The sequence below is a fragment of the Crocodylus porosus genome, unplaced genomic scaffold (genome assembly GCF_001723895.1).
Source record: "Crocodylus porosus isolate Cpor-Errol unplaced genomic scaffold, CroPor_comp1, whole genome shotgun sequence".
Classification (NCBI taxonomy): Eukaryota; Metazoa; Chordata; order Crocodylia; family Crocodylidae; genus Crocodylus; species Crocodylus porosus.
The window spans coordinates 51,320,464-51,340,063 of NW_017728909.1; the positions used below are offsets into that span (position 1 = coordinate 51,320,464).

Consider the following 19,600-nt stretch of genomic DNA (forward strand, 5'->3'; position numbering starts at 1 on the left):
TGACTTCCTGCCCTTTGGGCAGGGGGCTGGACTCGATGATCTCCCGAGGTCCCTTCCAGCCCTAATGTCTATGAAATCTATGAAATCTGTCCAGAAAGGAATGCAAAAGATGGGGCCAGAATGAAAGAGCACAAAAGCAACTGGGCCTCAGTAGCTCTGCTCTTACTGTTTATGCATTTTCCACTTAAACAAGTTAGGGTATTAAAAAAAACCCAGGAAGCATCTTGGGAGTAATGACTAGAACACCCCTAGCACCTCCAGATGTATTTTAGAAGGAAAATAATGAGCCCTGCTCCATTCTTTGAAAGAACAGATGTAGGCTCCCCTTTGAGAGAACGCTGGGTTCCAGATCCTGAATGGACATAGCTGCCTGCCTTCAGCCCTGACTCAGGTATCTAAGCTTAAGAAAGGGGCTAGGTGTTAAGGCACACCCCTGTGCCTTAGTGTTTTATATTGGCTAGGTCTAGGTGCTCTCCATTCAGCTTGGTGGGTTTTTGGATTGCTTATTCTAGGTGTCCAGTAGACCCTTTGCATTGTATATGATCTTCAACCTTGAGTTTTGAATTCCATTCTGGGGGCCCAGGTGCCAACATACAAGGCTTTACAGCATTTAACTGGTAGATCCCCGAGTCTTTTACTGGATCTAGCCCTTGGTGTGCTAGATCCTCAGTTGATTAAGTCAACTGTGCTGAAGTCAAGAGTCATGTTATTTATCGCAGGTAAGGATTTGTACCAGAATTTCAGGGGGCATTTAAACAATGACTTCTTTCTTTGGCCATTGTTTGCTTTGGAAGTGTGTAAATAGTGCACTCCCAAAGGCATTTGATAGCATCACCTGTTTTTTTTAGTTGTAAACACAGATGCAGAAAGCATGTTCCTTATCATTTTTCATTCTGAAAACTGAATAGAATTTTTGGGTTTTGTTCCTGCAAAAAGTGTGTGTCTATATATTCTTTCTATCTATATATCTACCTATCTGCAAATGTGAAAGCATTTGGATTTTGGCCATTGGTTTTACAAGCAGGTTCAGGCCTTGTAAATAATCTCTTCTTTTGAGGTTCTTAAAACCTACTTTAATCTCAAAAGTCAACTTTTCCTGATCATCCTCATTAAACTGTCACATTTATTCTTCTTTGCTTTGCTACTATTCTCATTAACTTTTCACAAAAGGGAAAGGAAAACTACTTCATTCTAATTGACAGTTTTTGTTCAACTGTGTTGGGATAAGCAATATAGAAAGTGACTTCAGGATTTTCTTTCCTTTTTTGGCAAATATCAAAGCTTGGTCTCCTGGGTTGCACTGAGTGAAATTGATCAAGATGAAGGGGAAAATATGATGTGGCCTTACAGTCTTACCAGGCATGGCACCCCATAGCCTTTGATTTGTTGTCCTTTGATTTTTATGTATTATAATGGAGATGCAGTCAGGAAGAGAAAACCTGGCAGAATGGCTGCTCTGTAAACTTGTGATCTGTGGCACTGTTTGGAGAGGAGCTACATAATGGAGGAGCAGTCTCCCAGCTGGCTAGGCAAGTGCAGAGGCTGCCCAGATGTGCAAGAAGGATGCAATCATACAAACCTGCTTTGTGAAAAGAACTTGGGTATCATAGTGTCTCTGCTGTAACTGCTTTACCTCTGGCTCCAGATATATCAATTTATGAATATAGGAAGATAGAAGGGGAAAATGCAAGTTAACTAGGCCTGCAGTTCTGCTTTGTGTTGCTTTGTATTGGATAAGATGGCCAAAAACAGCCAAGAGTGTAGTGGATGAGATTGCTCCATTGGGGTCCTTGTATTCTGCTACTAATCAAAACTAAAAGGATTTACAACTTTGAGCTATTCACTTTTTAACTTTAGCCTTCACGAACATTCTTTATTCAAAAAAGTGTAAAGCGGATAATCCTCATAACAGAAACATAATTATTCTTCTGGTTTTTTAGTTTACCATAATTCTTGTATTTTTCTTGCACCTTTCTAATTACGTCTATTGTGGCAATGCACATTGTCCCCAATCAGGGACATTGTGCATTGTCCCCATTGTGTTCTGTGTCTGCATAGTATTTGAACATCATACAGACACTTTGGAAGATACACTTCCCTTATAATTTTAGGCCATTTGTATCTTATCCTCATATTGTTTATATATTGCTTTTAAAAGAAAGAACTCCTGTCTTTGTGGTCAAATGAAAATCAGTGGTCATACCCACCCCAGTGGTTTCATTTATCCAGGCTAAAATGTAAAGCCCATCATTTCATCTTATATGGCTAACCAAATTTGAAAGCCATGATTCTCTGGAAGAATTAAAAAAAAAAATCTAGAAAATATATTGGTGCCATAATTGCACACAAAAATATCAGGTGCACAGGTAACAAACACTTTCTCTTCCCTTTCCTGGCTGTCTTCTCTGTTCTTGTATGCAGTTGGTAACCTGACATTTATAAGCATTTTATATTCTGGGTGCTTCAGAGAGCTGGATGCTTGTAAATGTCATTTCACTGCCCAAATACAAGAGTGGATGTGACCTAGCACAGCAGGGAAGAACAGTGCTGCATGCAGGCACTTGCATCACTTGGAGATGCTCCTCAGGCACTGCAAAGCCAACAGGTGGTTCATATTTTTCCCGATTACCAACCTTGACAGTGTTCCTTTTTCACATGCAAAGAGAGAGAGCTATAAAATATTCCCTTATATTTTCAAGTAATTTGTCTGAGCTTTGAGCTTCACAGTATAATTTAACTTTCATGAGAAGCATGCAGCTTGTAAATGCAATCCTGAACACTTAGTATATGCAATACTTTAATTTCCTAAATCCTAAATAAAAGATTTAACAACATTTTTAAAACTAACCACAGAGCTGGTGTGAGCATAGGTGGGCTTAGATTAAGTTCCAAGCTTGATGTGAAAGAACTGCAATATTAAGTAGCACCTGTAAAAGCAAAAGTGTATGATTTCCCTCCCCTATCACTGTTAGGAAGATAGACTTGTATTAGCCCTGACCAGGGATCTGGGTTTTCTATTTCCCACGCAAAAACATGAGAAGAACTGGATTTTTGTTTTTAACTGAGAAAAACACAGATTTTTCATTTTAACGGAGAAACACACAGATTTTCCACTTTTGCAACGAGCTCTCTGCAGGCTGGTAGAGTTCCAGCCTGCAAGTGGCTGGGGACAGTGGGAGGAGGGTGGTCAGGTGGGGTGCCATATGCATGTCAAGTCATGCTTACCTGCATGTGGACAGCAGCTCCCACAGGTGAGTCTCCTGTGGGAGGAGGGGGGATTGAGGCCCCCATAGGGAGTATGGGGGGGACTTGGGCAGGGCTGGGGCTGCTGCTCAGCCCAGGCAGTGCATGGGGCTTGGGGCATGGGGCCACGTGCAATTGCAAGGCAGGGAGTGGGACAGAGCCATGGGTGGCTCATCCAGGGCATGGGGGTTGGAGCTGGCTCCCCACCAGTGCACACACTCCCGGGGGTGGGGCACGTGCCTCCCAGATCTGTGCACAAGGTGGTGAGGCAGGGGCAGGCTGCCTGCAGGCTCGGCCTACCTGCCCTGCTACCCAATGGGTGGGGCCGAGCATGGCAGGGCTGGGCAGGGAAGCTCAGTGCTGCTGCTGCAAGCCCTGGCAAAACACCCCTGCCCACCTGGCAGCCATGGGATTGGGGGCATGGGGTTGTGCCCCTTGCTGCTGCCCGGCAGGCAGGGGGTGCCTTGCCAGGGCATGGCACAGGGTTCCTCGTGGTGGTGCCAAGCTTCCCCACCGAGCCCTGCTCTGCCCCATCATACCAGGTCCCACCTGCAGAGGCCCTGGGGGAGGGCAGCAGGGCAGGGAGCCCTGAGTCCTCAGTAGACAGCCTGCTGCACCCCCCCCCCCCCCCAACAGGCTGTGCTTCAGCCATGTTGCCCTCGGGGGAGGGGAGCCAGGCTCTGTGTTCCAGCAGTTGCTGCTTCCCACAAGCAGCAGTTGGGGCTGCCGCAGGGGGTAGGGGGCTGTAGAGCTGGATCCCTGGCCCTATAGCCCTGGCAGCTGAGAGGGTGGGGGTCTATGGGTGGGAAGTGAGGGGCACCAGCAGGCCCCAGGGGACTGTGGGTGGGGAGTGAGGAGCCTGGACCTACACCACAGTGAACTAAGGGAGCAGGGAGTGCTCTGAATTTCCTTGATAAAAATCCCGTATCAAATACCAAAACTTATAGGTATTTAGAATTTGTTATTATAGTGATTTAGGCACTGGTAGGCTTCCAAATTGCTTTAAAATTGTAAATATATCAATAAAACACTGTGTTCAATTGATCCCTATATATGTAGTGGTGTTTCATTTTAATTACAGATTTTGGGTTTCTTAATCAGAGAATTTCTAGGGTAGGAGGTGTGTTAATCAGAGAATTTGCAGTTTTTTTAAACAGAGAAAACCAGGATCCCTGGTCATGACTTAACAATGACTTCAAGGTGGGTGTCAGTCCTTTTTTTTTTTTTCCCCTGACCAGTTTCAAGCCTGGCAAAACCCTTGAACGAGTTTTATCATGATTTTATATGACTTATTTAGCATTCACAGTGCTTGGATTTAGTACAGGATAGAAATAAGAGACCAGTCTTGACCTCAGAGAGCATAAGGAAAGGTTTGGTGCACAGAAGTCAGGGAAATCTTGAGACTAGAAAACTTATTTTGAATGCTTTTGTATTAAAAAAAAAAAAAAAAAAAAAAAAAAAGTTTTGCTGAATGCAGGGTTTTTGTTACTGAATAACAGTCTAAGGAAAGATCAACGGTACTATGGTTGAATCCTTAATTAGCTGCACTAGATATATCACCTATTAGCACCAAACTATGTGGCAGCTGCTGCACAGAAGAGTGCTTTGTCTCTCAGAGCCGACTGTCTGCACAGACAGAAGTGACAATTTTTGCCTGATCTGGCCACTGAAAGCAGTTTATAGCTGTGACCAAACAAGTGCACAGCTGTAGACAGCTTCAAAAATGGCCAGTCAGGTGACCCCTCATTGCAGGAGGTATCATCTGAAGATATTTCAAAATGTAGTATCTTCTGTAACTTATGTCTGCGCTGCATACCAGCCTGTCACTTTTTTCAGAATGGAAAGAGAGTGGAGGAAGTTCAGTCTGGGGGTTTTTCAGCCCCCTAAGGTGGCTGCAATAAGCTGGGGAGCTCCAATTCACACGTCCCACCCTTTAACACTGGTAGGGGGGCCCCAAGAACAAGCTCCCCCTGCTGCCTTTCCTCCCTCCCATTCTGAAAACAACAAGCACTGGCAGAGAGCAGTAGCCGTTGCTGTGGGAGCCTGGCTGTAGGCTCCCAGTCCCAGCTAGATTTGCCTCCCCCTGGAACCAACACTGAACTTCTGTTTGGTCCGGGGGTAATGCTGTAACTCGGACTGCTTTGCAGAACATGTTCTGAGTTCCAGTTGAGAGCTGCGTTTCTGTCTGCACCCTCTGTGTTAGACATGATACACAAAAAATGGAGGACAAGCCACAAAGAGAAGGGGGCTAGGAGAGTGAGAAAAGATGAATTTCCACAAGATCATTCATTTGCTGTGACTTTTATACATTATTTGTGGCTTGGTCAGTAGTTTTTAATAAAGACGAAGATTTATATTATTGACTTGCTTGCTTTAGGCACTACAGAAGGAGGAATTTTAAGAAGGATTAAATAGAAGGTAGTGGTTTAGCAGGCTTCAAAAAGGTGTCTTGCATGTAGAAGTTGGTATCTTTGCATGTAGAAGTCAGAAAAGAAAAAAAACCCAAAAGTGCTCTTGGGAAAGCTGGATTAGAGGAGTGTTAAGTCTATTACCTTTGGTAGAACAGAGCTGATAGGAGAGAAGGTGGCAAGAGATAAGGCTGCATAAGTCAAGAATGGCAATGTTATTCAGGACCTTGAAGGCAAAGGCAAAAATTTAAAGTTGACACCAAGCTAAAGGGGAAGTTTAGTAGAGAGATTCAAAGTGAGTTAAGGAGTTCAGATCGCTGTGGGATACGATCAGCAGCTACATTCTGAGTGGACTGGCTGGAGGCTAGCAGTGTGGATGCTGGGGAGGCCAGACAAGGTGGTTTTATAGTAATTAAGCAGGACAACAATGGAATATGTCAGGTTTCTCATAGTCATAAGAGAAAAGAAAGGGTGGATTTTTCAAACCTCCATGAAGAAAAAACTAGCAGGATTTGAATCCAGCCCTGGGACTACGGAGCAAATGAAAGGGAGGTGTCAAAAGATTTAAAGCACTGAAAAAGGTATGGTGATGTTATTAACAGAAATGGCAAAAGAAGGCAGTATAAGAAACACTGTTTTGGGGTCCTGATTTTCATCAGTTATGGTATAATATGACCTGGACTGTGTTATGGAATGTACCATTTAGTATACATCATAAAATGTTTATAATTTAGTCATGACTTGTAGTGTTGATACATACCACTGATTTAATGTGGACTGCCCAATAGCAGCATTCATCAGACTTGTGCACTTGCTGTAGGGCCTCTCTGAGCTGTTCAGCTGGGGTACGAAATGGCACATCACATCACTAATTTTTGGTTTAAACAGAAAAGGTATATACGTTGAACTGAATGAATAAAGTGCGTTTTTCAATGCAGAACCTGGTTTGTGCAAGTGCAGGACTCCAAAATCTTGGCAGGATAATGTTTATGCTTTGCCACACTTAACTAGTCTGCCAAGGTCTGCTCAAAAGCTGTGTTCTTATAGCATGATCTAGCTTGAATTTTTTTGCTTAGTGTGCATCTGACTTAAAAGTAAATAACTGTACAAGATAAATGGCTTGGTCTCAGCTCTGTCTCTAATTCAGGCTGTGGTACAGAAGCTACAAAAAGACATTGGTGTATAATCAATGTAATTCAGTTTGACAGCTATGATACTGAAGTGTGTCAGGGTTGAAACAACTGATTTTTATAGTAGTTTTATGCAAGACAGAAATTATATAAAGTATTGGGTAATTGAGTAGAATAAGCAGAATATGCAATATGTCTGTTACAAGAGAAAATTAATTAGGTGAAGGCTGATTTAGTGAACTGTATCTTCCACAAAATGGTATTAGATACTCATCCTCAGACAAAATTTAGTTGGCACATTAGACACCTTTAAAAGTCAGTGTTAGTGAACTGTTAAAAAATAGTGATGTGCATTTGGGTTTTTTCCACACTTAAAATAGAAAATCATTCCAGGAACATGGTATTTGTTAGCAACATTTTACTTTTATGTGCACCCATGAAATATTATGTTGACTGTAAACTGAAAGGCCTGATCAAATGGTCTGAGCACAGACAGGTTCCTGGAACTAGAAGCCAGAAACCCGTAGGTTTTAGTACCAGCTCTGAAACATGTTACCTCTGGCATTACAGAAATCACTTAATGGTCTTGTCTGCTTAAAAAAAACTTTTGTCTTTCTACCTCTCTATCTGGTTTTGACTAATGATGCGCAGAATGCACATTTTGTGTAACAATACCACGTGGGTTTTTCCTGGTGGTCCTGATCTGGTGTAAATTGTTATGCCCCACTGGCATTTATTGATTAATATTTATACAGCCCTTTAAAAAGGAGAAGTTTAAGTTCCAAGTGCAGTATATCAGGAGTGAACCTGGGCAATGGCAAGCAAAATTTAATTCTTCATGCAGTTTCTATCTTGGCTCCTACTACAAAAAGCAGCTTTTGTTATAACAAAAAGTGTTTCACTTGTGAAAATAGTCTGTAAGATGAAAATGAGTAAAACTTTTCAAGCTGCTGAGGGTAGTAGCCTCTTGGCTGACACACTGCCAGGTATATCTGAGCAGATGAGTAGTTAAAAATAAAATGAATATATTTTTGTTTATTATTGCCAAGTTTGTTTGCTTGAAATAATAGTAATACATAAGCTATGTTCTGTAACAGTATGAATGCTATCAAAATGTGAAAAGTTTTGTTTGCTGTGATTTCAAGAATGTTAGAATATTGAACATTTTAGAATTAATATTAAACCCTTAGCTTTGGGTAGGATTCTCTAAAAACACCTAAGTCCTTTGAGCATTTTCAGAATCTCTGTACCCAATTAATCTCAAAGCAGTAAACTCTGGCAATCCTTCATTCCCTAAAAATCAACTAATCATAACCAATTGCTAGCTGTAAAATGGCACTTGAAATGATGTACTTTTTTACTACCCTTTACACACATAAAAACAACTTTCAGGGTGCACTTACTAGGTAGTGGGAATTAATTTCTTGACAAGTACTGCAAAGATTCTTCCCTTTCTTTCTGAAAGCATGTAAAGAGCCCAGATAAGGTGTTAATAGCTGCAGTAAAAGAAGTATAAGCACTTTTCACCAACATGTTTACTCATTTAAAAAAAATCATATGGCTGATACTTGTGTGCCAAGATTGAGACAGATGGAGAATCAGTCAAAATGGCAACAGACATCCATAACAGCTGAATGACTAAAAAGGCAGATTAAAGAAGCATTTTACTTATTTTCTGCAGTTTTACGGCCTTTGTGCTAATTTTCAATGTGATGCAGATAAGTAACAGTTCCACAGAATTGATTAAACCTTAACAAACACAAGTTTTAGCCTGACATGCACTGATTTTGCTGAAATTTGAAATCCTTACCAACGCAAGAAATCTGCACTTCATAGTTTTTAAAATATATATTTTCGTGCCAGAATACCAAGAGAAGATATTTCATAGATTTCATAGACATTAGGGCTGGAAGGGACCTCGGGAGATCGAGTCCAGCCCCCTGCCCAAATTAATTAATTAATGCAAGTGTTGCTTTTAAATTAGACTTTATTGTGGTTGCATGGGGACTTGGGAAAGCACTAGAGAATATCTTATCAGAGTCACTATAGCAACAGCTCACCCCATCTTTCCCCATGTTTTCCTGAGCCTAGCATACTTTGCATTCTAACACTAGATTATTAATGGCATTTGTATTCAAATCCAGGCATTTTCAACTGTAAAGCCCAGAAATATTTTTAAAAGGCAGGCATCCCAGAAGCTACATCTTTTACTGTCAGTATTTACAGGAGTTTTTAGTATTAAGGCGTTTCCATCTGGTTTCTTAACTGCTACACCCCAAAGGAATATCAGTGCTTCTAGTATAGGTTCTTTACATCTGTGACAAGAAATTTCGATCCCTCCCTCTCTTCCCCTCCCCCATTCCTTTTCCATCAGGACTGACGGAGGTAGGGGGTGATGGGTAATCAGACACTCTATTCATCCAAGGAAGAGGATGAAAAATAGGGACACTGTATTAAAGCACTTGTTCATTCTCTTTCTTTTATCAGCAATGTAGCCCTAAGTAACAGTAGTGAACTGTACCACATCTTTCCATCCTGATACTAATAGCAAAAAAAGAAAAACCCTAGCAAAATGTTTGTCAGTTCACATTTTAAATACAACTTAAATTCTGATGTAATAACTTGCTTGTATTCTGTCAGAAACTAAACCAGACATGTCTCCCCAGTTTAAAAGCAGCATTCAACAGCGCTTCTCTCTCTCAAAGAATCCTAAATGATACATGAACTGTCTAGCAGATGGAGCTAGGAGCTTTTATCTGACCAGTTTGAACTGTGTTGAAAGCTCCTTAAAACCTTTAACGTCTAGTTAGACATAGCTTTTGACTGAGGCCACGATATGAAAGATGCCCATGCATAGGAGGATGGTCTAAATCAAGCTGGGAATGTAGTTTTGAGAAGTGAACTTTGTTGCTGTCTGTTGGGACTCTTCCGAGGTGTGTTGTTCCAGTGTTTTGAATATATACAACCAATACAAGATTTTGGAGAAGCGGCAGAAACAGGACAGGGTGTTGGGCTGGGAGTTCCCAGGGACTGAGGGCGTATCCAACCATGAGGTGGGGGATGCTTTGTGCATGCTGTCCACTGAATTTGTTTTGTTTTCTCCCTATCTGTCCATTTACTCTCCCACTTCAGTTACAAGTCTGGAGGGTATAAAAGCTACAGAATCTCAGTCCAAGCACATGATACTTTGGCTGATCATGTCCTCTGCTCTCCAGGGACCCCTCTCCTCACCCCTCTTGCTGTTGTTTATGAATGGTTCTGCAGGGGCTTTGGGTTGTGCAAGAAAGTCCATTTGCTACAGCTAGTTACAGGTTAGTGGAGCCATTCTGCTCCTGTTCAGTTAATGGTCACTGTCATTAAAAATTGGCAAATACATAGCACACGTTTTGGATCCACAAATCCCACTAAGCTCCAGATTTGTCCCTGTTACTATTTTTCTGTGCATTTATATGGAATACAGCATTTCCTTTGTTTCTGTAAACTGCCTCTTCATTCAGATATTGTTATGAAATTAGCAACATTTATCTAGTGTTTTGCAACTGTCTGACAATCCTATTTTCCTCTTTTGTGTTTTGTTCAGATGGGTGCATTAAATCCATTGCAAGAAAGATAAGCATTTGAAATGACAAAATGCTAGAGATTATCAACATTAGGCATAAATGCTTCTTGTATCAAAATTCAGCTCGTCAGTCATTTGTAAGACAATTCAAATAAGTGTCTGTCAGATGTACTAGGTAGGTCACTAATGGATGGATCTGATCCTAGCCGACATATGGCTTAATTGCCCTTCAGTGATAGAGTCAATTTTGGACAGAGACCTTTCAGTGATACTCTTTTTATGCAACAAAATAGGATTGAGCAACATGGTAGCTATTTTGATATTACTGGACAGTAAATACTATTTCTTATAGTATTTGGAGAGTTTTTACCACACTCTTGTTCAAATCAATGTATATTTACCCTCTTCCTAAACAGTGCAATATGTACTTCTCCCAAGTGCTTTCTAAGCAAAATGGTGTCTTGTTGTTTTACCAAATGTGATTACTGCTGCATGTCCAGATTAGAAAACAAAAAGCTTTGGGTTGGACAGAAACACAAAACAACGAATGACTGGAGGGGTGGGGTAAGGGGTTGTCAAGTATGGTTAAATGGTGAAAGCTGGTGTCAAGATTTTGACTTCTGATTTTTATTCCAACTCTTAACAAACATGGTGGCTGATTTTATCAGGGTGTTTTTATAGGTGGATTAACTAAGGCACAGAGACAATTTACTTTTGCCCAGAAGACTTGCTTTGAAGCTAAAGTCATCAGTGCATTTATACCTTTTGGAGGTTCTAAAATGGCATGTGTTATAGGAGTAAGATTTATTTACTTGAAGAAAAAACGTGACTGGTGTCCAAACAATGAGGTACTGAGTATAATAAATGCTTGGATACCAAGGCTCATTTAAAAATATTTCACAGGAAAAAGGATTGCAAGTTTAGAATCCTTTATCAGAGAAATCAGATAAATACATATTAAGTGCGATAACTTAAAAATGTATGGCCTTTTTCAGGCAATAGCGTGGGGGAAGAATGAGCTTTTCTCCGTTGCCTTTCTTATGTGAGAGCACAGTGAGATTGTGAATTTATTTTTGTAACTGTTTCTATTGTTGCTCTTGGTAATTGAATTGTCATACAATGTGGAAACAGTATTCTACCTAAATCTTGGTAGAATGTTTTATTTTGCTATAAAAGGAAAAAATTGTTCCCTCAACTCCCACCCAGATTTAGAGAATCACAGTTAATATAGGACTTGTATATTTCGTGCTTGACTGCTCTGACAACATTGTGTACTGCATGTGAAAAAATTTTAAATAGATACACATGCATCCAGACAGACACATGTGCACAGATTTAGGTGAAGGAGAGAGAAAACAGAAGCTTCTTTCATTAACTGTGTTTAAAAGGAGACTCAAGCAGCAAAGGTTTTTCAGAGCAGGTGTCTTTGACACTGACATATGATCAATGCCCTCGGTTCCATTTAGAATGCAGAGGATTTCTCCCAATGCCTACAGCTTGAATTGACAAACAAAGGAGACTCTTAGATGACGTTTTCCTTTGCCTTCTAGTTTCCAAGCTAAGCCTGCCTGGAATCTGTTTGATCATTATGCATTGTAGCTTAAAAAATGTGTTTGGGAAGAAAAACCATGGTATTACCAAGTGCTTTGCATCTTTTTATAACCTGCATTTAGGAAGTGGAGTGGCTTTGGATTCCTTCCACAGAGGCAGCTTCTTCCTGGCACTTAGAGACATTTCTTGGAAACTGAAGTCATTTTTCAGATTGTCAATTTTCTTTCCATTCAGCATAAAAACCTTTTAGAACCTGAAGTGGGTAAAGAGAACTTTGTTCTGTACTGTTTCCTCAATTAATATACCCGAGTGTCCAGAGCCAGTCTGGTTGTAGAGAACTAAAAAGACACCTAAAAATATAAATGGAAGACTTTCACTGTGCTCTCCACCGCTATATCATTATAAGTTTTATCCCTTGCCTGGAGTGGCTCCTACTAGCTTAATGGTATATGGCAATTTGAATATCATGAGTAAAGTTAAAATGCGTTAAATAGATAAGTGGTTAGTCAGAGTCAGAAACTATGATGAAGGAATGCATTGTATATACAGTATAACCTCATAAATACAGATATCAGAAATCTAGAATTATTGAAAATCTGGCAATTTTTAAAACTACACTCCACTGGGGAGCAGCAGCAGCCAGTCCCAGAGCAACGGAGGGGGAAGCTTGCACGTGGTGCTTGCCACCACCATCCACCACCCCACGCCGCCACTCCATGTGCAGTCACTGCTCTGGGACCAGCAGCTGCTCCGGTTTCAAAAATCCAGAATTTTCACATTTCTGGCAGGTGTTTGGTCCCGAGCATGTCAGATTCATGAGGTTATACTGTATACATATTCCTTGTATTGTAAATACTCTATTTTGCCCCTCATCACAGTGAGAAGAATGACAGGTATCTTTAAAATATATGCAAAACATCATTGCCAAGAAAAAATGGAATTGTTTAGGGGAATAAAAATTGATAAAGGAGTAGTAGAACAGTATTGCAAGGGAAAAATTCAAGTGGAATTCTAGAGACGACTTCTTAAGTAATAATTATGTTAGCACTTAGGGACCACGTTGTCTTAGACATGGTGCTTCCACATCACAACAGTCAGTTAGCCTCTGTCCTGAAGAGCTACTTAGGAAAAGAAGCAGTTATTCCCATTTTACAGATGGGCAACTGAAATTAAGGGATTTGTATGTGGGAAGTCCCTAGCCATGCTGTCTAGTTGGGTGTGAGAGCTTCACTATTACCTCCAAGAATTAAAACTGTAATTTAGGGAGCAACCATATTTAGGGGAAGAAAAGGACTAAGCAATTGAAAAGATCCTTTCTTTCTTTAGTCTGTACAGTTCCATGATCTAGCTTTTGCTTATGCAATTTTTCTGACATGTGACAGTCAAAAAAACTCCACAAAAAAACCCACACTCTCATGAATACTATGCTGTCATCTTTAGCATTCTGTTATTTGCTCCAAAGTTATTGTAATATTTTGCCTGAGAAAAGTTGTATGAAATGTGGTAAAACAATTTTGCCACTTGGTGGCACCAGACAAATTTCAAAAATTGTTTTTTTTAAACAGAGAAGCTACTCAGCTGTTTTTTTGCAGAGCTCAAAAGTCAGTATAAAACATACTGCCTGTAGTTCTGAGCACAAAAAAAGTCCCTTAATGATTTTTCAGCATCTGATGGACTGCACTGTCACTCAAAGTCTTCTAAATAAATCAGACATTTCCATGTTACTGTAAATGACAGACAAGGCCTTGATACAGAAAGTTAGGAAATTAGGAATATGTTCTCAGTTTGATATGCAGAGTTTTATTTGTGTCAGCATACAGTCACTCAGCTGAAGTCATTTCAGTTGTGCCAAGTATGTATACTACATCCTAGCTTTCAACTCCAAGATGCCATAATGTACGTTTTGCAAGAATGAAGTAGTAATTTGATTAAATTGTACTCCTGGGGTTGATTATTTGAGCAACTCCCCAAACTAGAAAAACAAAAAATTCTACCACTGGTAGTTGTGTTAAAATATTATTGCATTCTGCAATGTTAGTCTTACAGTGACCTCTCTAGTTCACTGACTACCCCTCTCAAAGGCATTCTTTCCTAGTTTCCTGTAGGGAGAGAGATTCTTAGTTCAGTGGCTCTGAGGCTCACCATATTGATTTCTCAGCTGTTAGCATTAAAGGGCATCAACAATGAGCTACATTAATACTGTTACAGATTCTTCCCCTTGTTTTTTCTGAGTGTGTTATAAGAATCTGGCATACAAAAAAACTAGAACTCTTGGTTCCCAAAATGATACCTTTTATTAGACCAACTGGAAAATGGCAAGAAAATTGTCCTGCCATTTCCACTTGGTCTAATAAAAGGTATCATTTTGGAACCAAGAGTTCTAGTTTTTTTGTATGTCTTTTTGTCTCAGACCAACACGGCAACCGAGTACACCTCTTAGAAGAATCTGATGTTTCTTTGGGGTTATTAGCTCTCAAAGGAATGAATCCCAGGAGCAGGCATCTGCAAGATTATTTCCTAGTCTTTCCATTGACTGTATAAAGATTACTAGAAGCTTCCCTAATTTAATTCTATATGAATCCTCTGATTTGCTGTAACCTGCTTTCTGCAGCTTTAGCCTCTTTCTTTCTTTTCGTCTGTCCCTGAAATGTTGCACTGCCTAATTATACCCTGTTATGTGTTTCAGTGAGAAAGAAGGAGGGAGGTGCTAATGGTCGTCAGAGTGACCAGCATTTCCCCCTGCCTCCTTCCATTTCAAAGGAAGTGGCTGCTGCAACATTTGGGCATTTCATCAAGGTTAGGCATGAAAACTGAAACTCAATGGGCTTCTGTTGATACAGTGTGAAAACAGAGTCTGTGTAAGCAGTCGGAGTTAAAGTTGATAGAATGGATCTTGTCCTTTCTTTGCCAGTTCCCCTCCTGCATTATGGATAAATGGGAATACATGATGCCAAAGGGAGTCTCTACATGTATGTACACACACACACAAGCAAGCACACTTTGGGGGATGGGTGAAAAAGCTAGCCATTTTGGCACAGTTGTTTTCCCCTCCATGCCCAACTATCCTATAATGATTTATTATTCTGATTATAAGCTCTTTGGGGTAAGACCTTCTTTCTATGTTCTGTTTGTACAGCACCTAGTACAGTGAGCTTCCCAGGCTCTGTGGAATATAAATCCATTTTTGCATTCTGGTAGTGCCCATAACACGCTAGTTGTTGTTCACACAAATAAGAGCACTATATTAGCCCCCCAAACACTAGTCAGTGTTTTTCGGTCATCTTTGACATGTCCAACAAAAGTCTAGGAGGTATATGATTTCAGAAGCTTGCATTAACAAGAGATTTCACACTTGTTTTAGGCAACAGTATATTGCCATCTAAAGGCCTTTACTGTTTAATTTAACTGAGTTTGAATTCAATCAGCAGCAGCACTCTTGCTATGCAAAGAGAGATCACAGAGGTTTCTGTCTCTGGTATGTCTTGGACGACAGCTACAGTTCTGTTTAAAGAGAATTGTTCAAATCCACTAATTTTTCAGTGCTTGCTTCCATCCTCTCTCCCTGCCCTGTTGGAAAAGATGCTAGAGACCCAAAAGGTATCAAGACACATCCAAATGTGCAGACATGTACAGTTTGTGGTCCTTCAAGCCACACGGATCGCACACTAAACTCTGCATGGTGCAGTGTGGGGGTAAAGTTAGCTACTGGGATTTCCTCAGGGTGCCTGGAGACAGTAATGCCAAGCAGCTGTGGGCTGGCTGCTGCCCAGTCTCCGTGTGCCTCAGCTGCAGAGCCCCCACACTGAGGCATGTGGAACCCCTGCCCGGAGCAGCTGGCTAGGGCGCAGTGTGCTCAGCCAGTGGCTCCACAACACCCAGTGACAAGGGAGCAAGTAGCCCCGCACTGAGCATTGACTGCTAAAATAAAGCAACTTTGAAAGATTCTAGCAGCTTTATCACTGGGTATACTGTACTCCAACCCCTTTGAAATGGCTGGTGAAACAGTCTGTAGCAATTAGATAATTGTTTCATTAAATATGATTAAATCCAAATGCCTGTAATTGATGCTTCCTGTAAGCATTGGCATAACAAGACTTAAATGAAAATAAATAGAAGTTCTTACTGTTCCCACTATCAAAATTCCAGAGGAAGGGGTTCACAAAGCAATTAAACCAACAGAAGGGGCATTTATATTGATATTTTAAGTGTGGGTTTGTTTTTTAGTATTCTTATTGAAAATGAGAGATCTCATCTGCCATATAAGAACCGGTACATTTAGGGTTTATTTAGTAATGTACATTTCAAAACTTCCGCTTTTGGCACTCCAGTCTCTAACAGCAGCAAAGACTCTATAGCCCAGAATGCTTTTCCACCCATTTTCAAGTTGAGTCATCTGCCTGGCCTTTAGCCATAGGAAATGATACACAGGAATTCATTGGTGGAGGAGGGGAGATGAGAGGGTTGGTGGCTATAGTAATCTGATAAATGTTCTGGAAAGCATGCTCATTCAGATGGAAGAACCAATCCCTCAACTAAATGGTGGTGCAGCATGGCTCAAGGCTCCTAGCATCTGCACATTAGCACAACTCAGTCATCACAGTTTTCTGCAGGAAGCAGAAGGCATTGAAGCTTTTATACTTTAGACAAAGCCTTTCCTTGATGCACATCGTTTACCATGTGAAAGACTGCGCATCTCTCTTGACATGTAGGTGTGAAATTTAGCCCAGGATCAAGAGAGATCCTTCTGTTTGGGGCTTTTAGTTTAATTTTAGAGTCCGTGCCTGCTGTAAGATACTGCAGGGTTTTGGCAGCTTATTTTCCAAACAAATCGTAATGAATAAGAACAAACCCAGAATGTACAGACTTACAGCATTTTATCTTGAAACTTCTGGTTCTCATCATCCCCTAACCGTAGCTGTCAGTCATGGACCGATAGCCATTATGAAATAGATCAGCAAGCAGCACAAAGCTGACTGCTAGGTTTAGGAAGTTGGAGTTACTATGGACACTTTCCTTGCTGCAAACAATGTTTTTGGATTTTCTTCTTTTGTGGGGGTGCAATGGAAACCAATCATCTTGCACTGGGAAATAACTTTTCCTCCCTAAATTCTCGTGCCCAAATTAAAAGTTACAGTCGCAACAGTTCCATTATAAATCTTGTCCCTCTCCCTCCTCCCAAACCTTTCAGCACAGACACCCTACTTGACCTTTTTTTTCAAAAGCTGATAGATTTTACCTGGAGCTATCACTTGGCGCAGGAGTTTAGGTCTAGCGGAAATTTTTTCAAAGTTATCCTAAACAAAATAAACATGGGAAAAATTCACTGTTAACTGTAGATTTAATGTCTAGATGTCATGAGCCTGATTCTAACCTGATTTCCATTGAAGTAAATGAGTATCATCATCCTGAAAGCAATTAAGATTTTCAGAGTTAAACAAGATGAGGTATTAGATTTAGGCGTGTGGAACTCAAAAATAAATAATTTGGTCTTCCAGTTCTTCCCTCTCTCTTTCATGATTTGACAAAATTATATTCCTCTGCAAAGACTCAAGGACTGTTTAGATGCTTTCTTTGGAGGAGCAAATAAACATTGCTTGCAAATACTATAGGACCTTCATTGCCAAAAGTACTGAAAGGTACACTTTGGGAAATGATAGAAGGTAATTATGTCCTTAATCCTGTCTGTCATTTTTAATTACACCCTTTGCAACTGACACTTCTGGGGAGAAATACATTATTATTGCCGTTTGAGATTGTTCCATAAGCCATGTTTGTTTCCTCCTTTAGGTTTCGGCATAGTCCAAATTGCTGGTACCTAAGAGAATGGACCATCCACACCTGGATCAGGCAGTGCTTTAAATATGGTGCACAGGACAAAGCCTTGTACACATTAAAACATAAGGTGAGGCATTCAAAAGATAAGCCAAGCATGCATCTGACAGAAGTATGAGATGAATAAAGATTGCCTCTATCACCAGCAAGGATTGCCTCCATCACCCTGTGGATGGAACTCTGGGCTTGGGACACAGTAGTTGAATTGAAAACATTCACTAAAAGCAGGGCTTGAGCTTTTTTCTTTTCCCCAGCTGAAGCTGACTGTTCATTTTTAACATTCAGCAGTGTCCAAAGTGCTAGACATACAGTCCCTAACTAATCCTGAAGAACTTGAAGGGTAGAGAAAGGGACTGGGGAGAGAAACCGACTAAAAAGCCACACAAGTGTGGATGAGAGACATCTCGTCCAAGAATGCCAAGCACAGGAACCCCAACCCTACAACTATACAGATGCTTTACAGTTAAGCATGAATCTAACTGTCTGCAGGATTGCAGCTGTAGCTCTTAGTTCTTTTTTGTGTCTAATAGCATTGTCCAAAATGCACTAGTCCAGGTGTATCAGATATGATGCCTGCTTTGCGACCCATACTGCATTCAGCACCCACCAAGGGTCAGTCTGGGATACCCCTCTTCCATTCCTACCCCTTCCCACCACATAGCGTGGGACTGCAGTGCACATGACACCTGCTTGGATCGATCCCGATCCAAGCTGTATACGATGCCTGCTCCGGCTAGTCTCCCAGGCCAGTCAGAGCAGGCACCATATGTGGCATAGCTGTGGACCATCTGGAGAAGATGCCTCAAATACTGGATCCAGCATGTGGGGGGCGGGGTAGTGCTGTTTATCCAGCCTGTGGACCAGTCCCACATCACTCATTTGGCTCACAGGGCTAAATGAGTTTGACAGCCTTACTTTAGTCACCCTAGCACCTTCACAACTTGTAACAGAATATCCTATTTGTGTTCTGTTTCTCATATTGTATTTCTCCTCCCTTCTTCAGATACAATATGGAATTTTCCCAGATAATTTCACCTTCAATATATTATTGGATTATTTTATCAAGAACAAGAATTATGAAGGTAAGAAACTAAATGTGTTGTGCATCATCAAATATATGCTCTAAAAAGATGTGGTATTTTGATTAGAAAGTTTTTAAGTGTATTAAATACAGAATTTGATTATTCTTTTCAGCCACATTTTCTCTGAAGCAGGAAATACCTCTTTTCTCTCCTCTTCTCTCCTCCCTCTGCTTTCCCCACATATTTACATCTGGTTTCTGTATTTTCCTGTGTCTTTACTTATAACTTTGAAATACTTCAGGATGGCGGGCAGCAGATTAATTTTAATACCTCAACCTGAATTGCTGTCTCTCAGACTGTATATTCTAGTGATGCCTTCTCTGGTGGGATTGGGGGTGGGGAGCATTTATGATGAGACTGGAAACAATGTCTGTTTAATAATAGCTGTATTGCAGACAGCTTAATCCCAAAGCCGTAGGGTGTTTGCTGAAAAACATGTGTTAGATTGCAACTTCAGCCAAGTTTCTCCAGTAATGAAGGCTTGCATAAAAGTTCTGAAAGTGAGGACAAAATTGCTGAATTCCAATGGTTGGCAACAGCTGGGCCAAGTGAGGTCCTCCCTGGCAGAATTCCTCCCCATGCCAACCATTTGTCTTTTCTTTGAATCAGATGCTCAGGGCCTTTTGTTTTACCCACCATCCTTCTGGTGGAGAGGGTGGACAGTCTTCTGTGTCTTTCGTATCATATTCGGTGCCTTGAAACTAAACATACGGGCCCTATGAACAAGCTAAGGTAAGCTTAGGTATAAACTTACAGCAGGTCAGCTCTGTAGTAACTAACACTATTTATACTCTT

General features: G+C 40.8%; 1 protein-coding gene across 1 annotated transcript in view; it reads left to right on the forward strand.

Annotated features, from left to right (window-relative positions):
• MRPS27 (mitochondrial ribosomal protein S27) overlaps window positions 1-19,600 on the forward strand; it is a 70,867-nt gene that overhangs the window by 36,292 nt on the left and 14,975 nt on the right. The window contains exons 5-6 of the mRNA XM_019532279.1: window positions 17,679-17,793; window positions 18,727-18,805. Coding sequence (XP_019387824.1) covers window positions 17,679-17,793; window positions 18,727-18,805 — 194 coding nt within the window. The remainder of the gene's footprint in view (window positions 1-17,678; window positions 17,794-18,726; window positions 18,806-19,600) is intronic.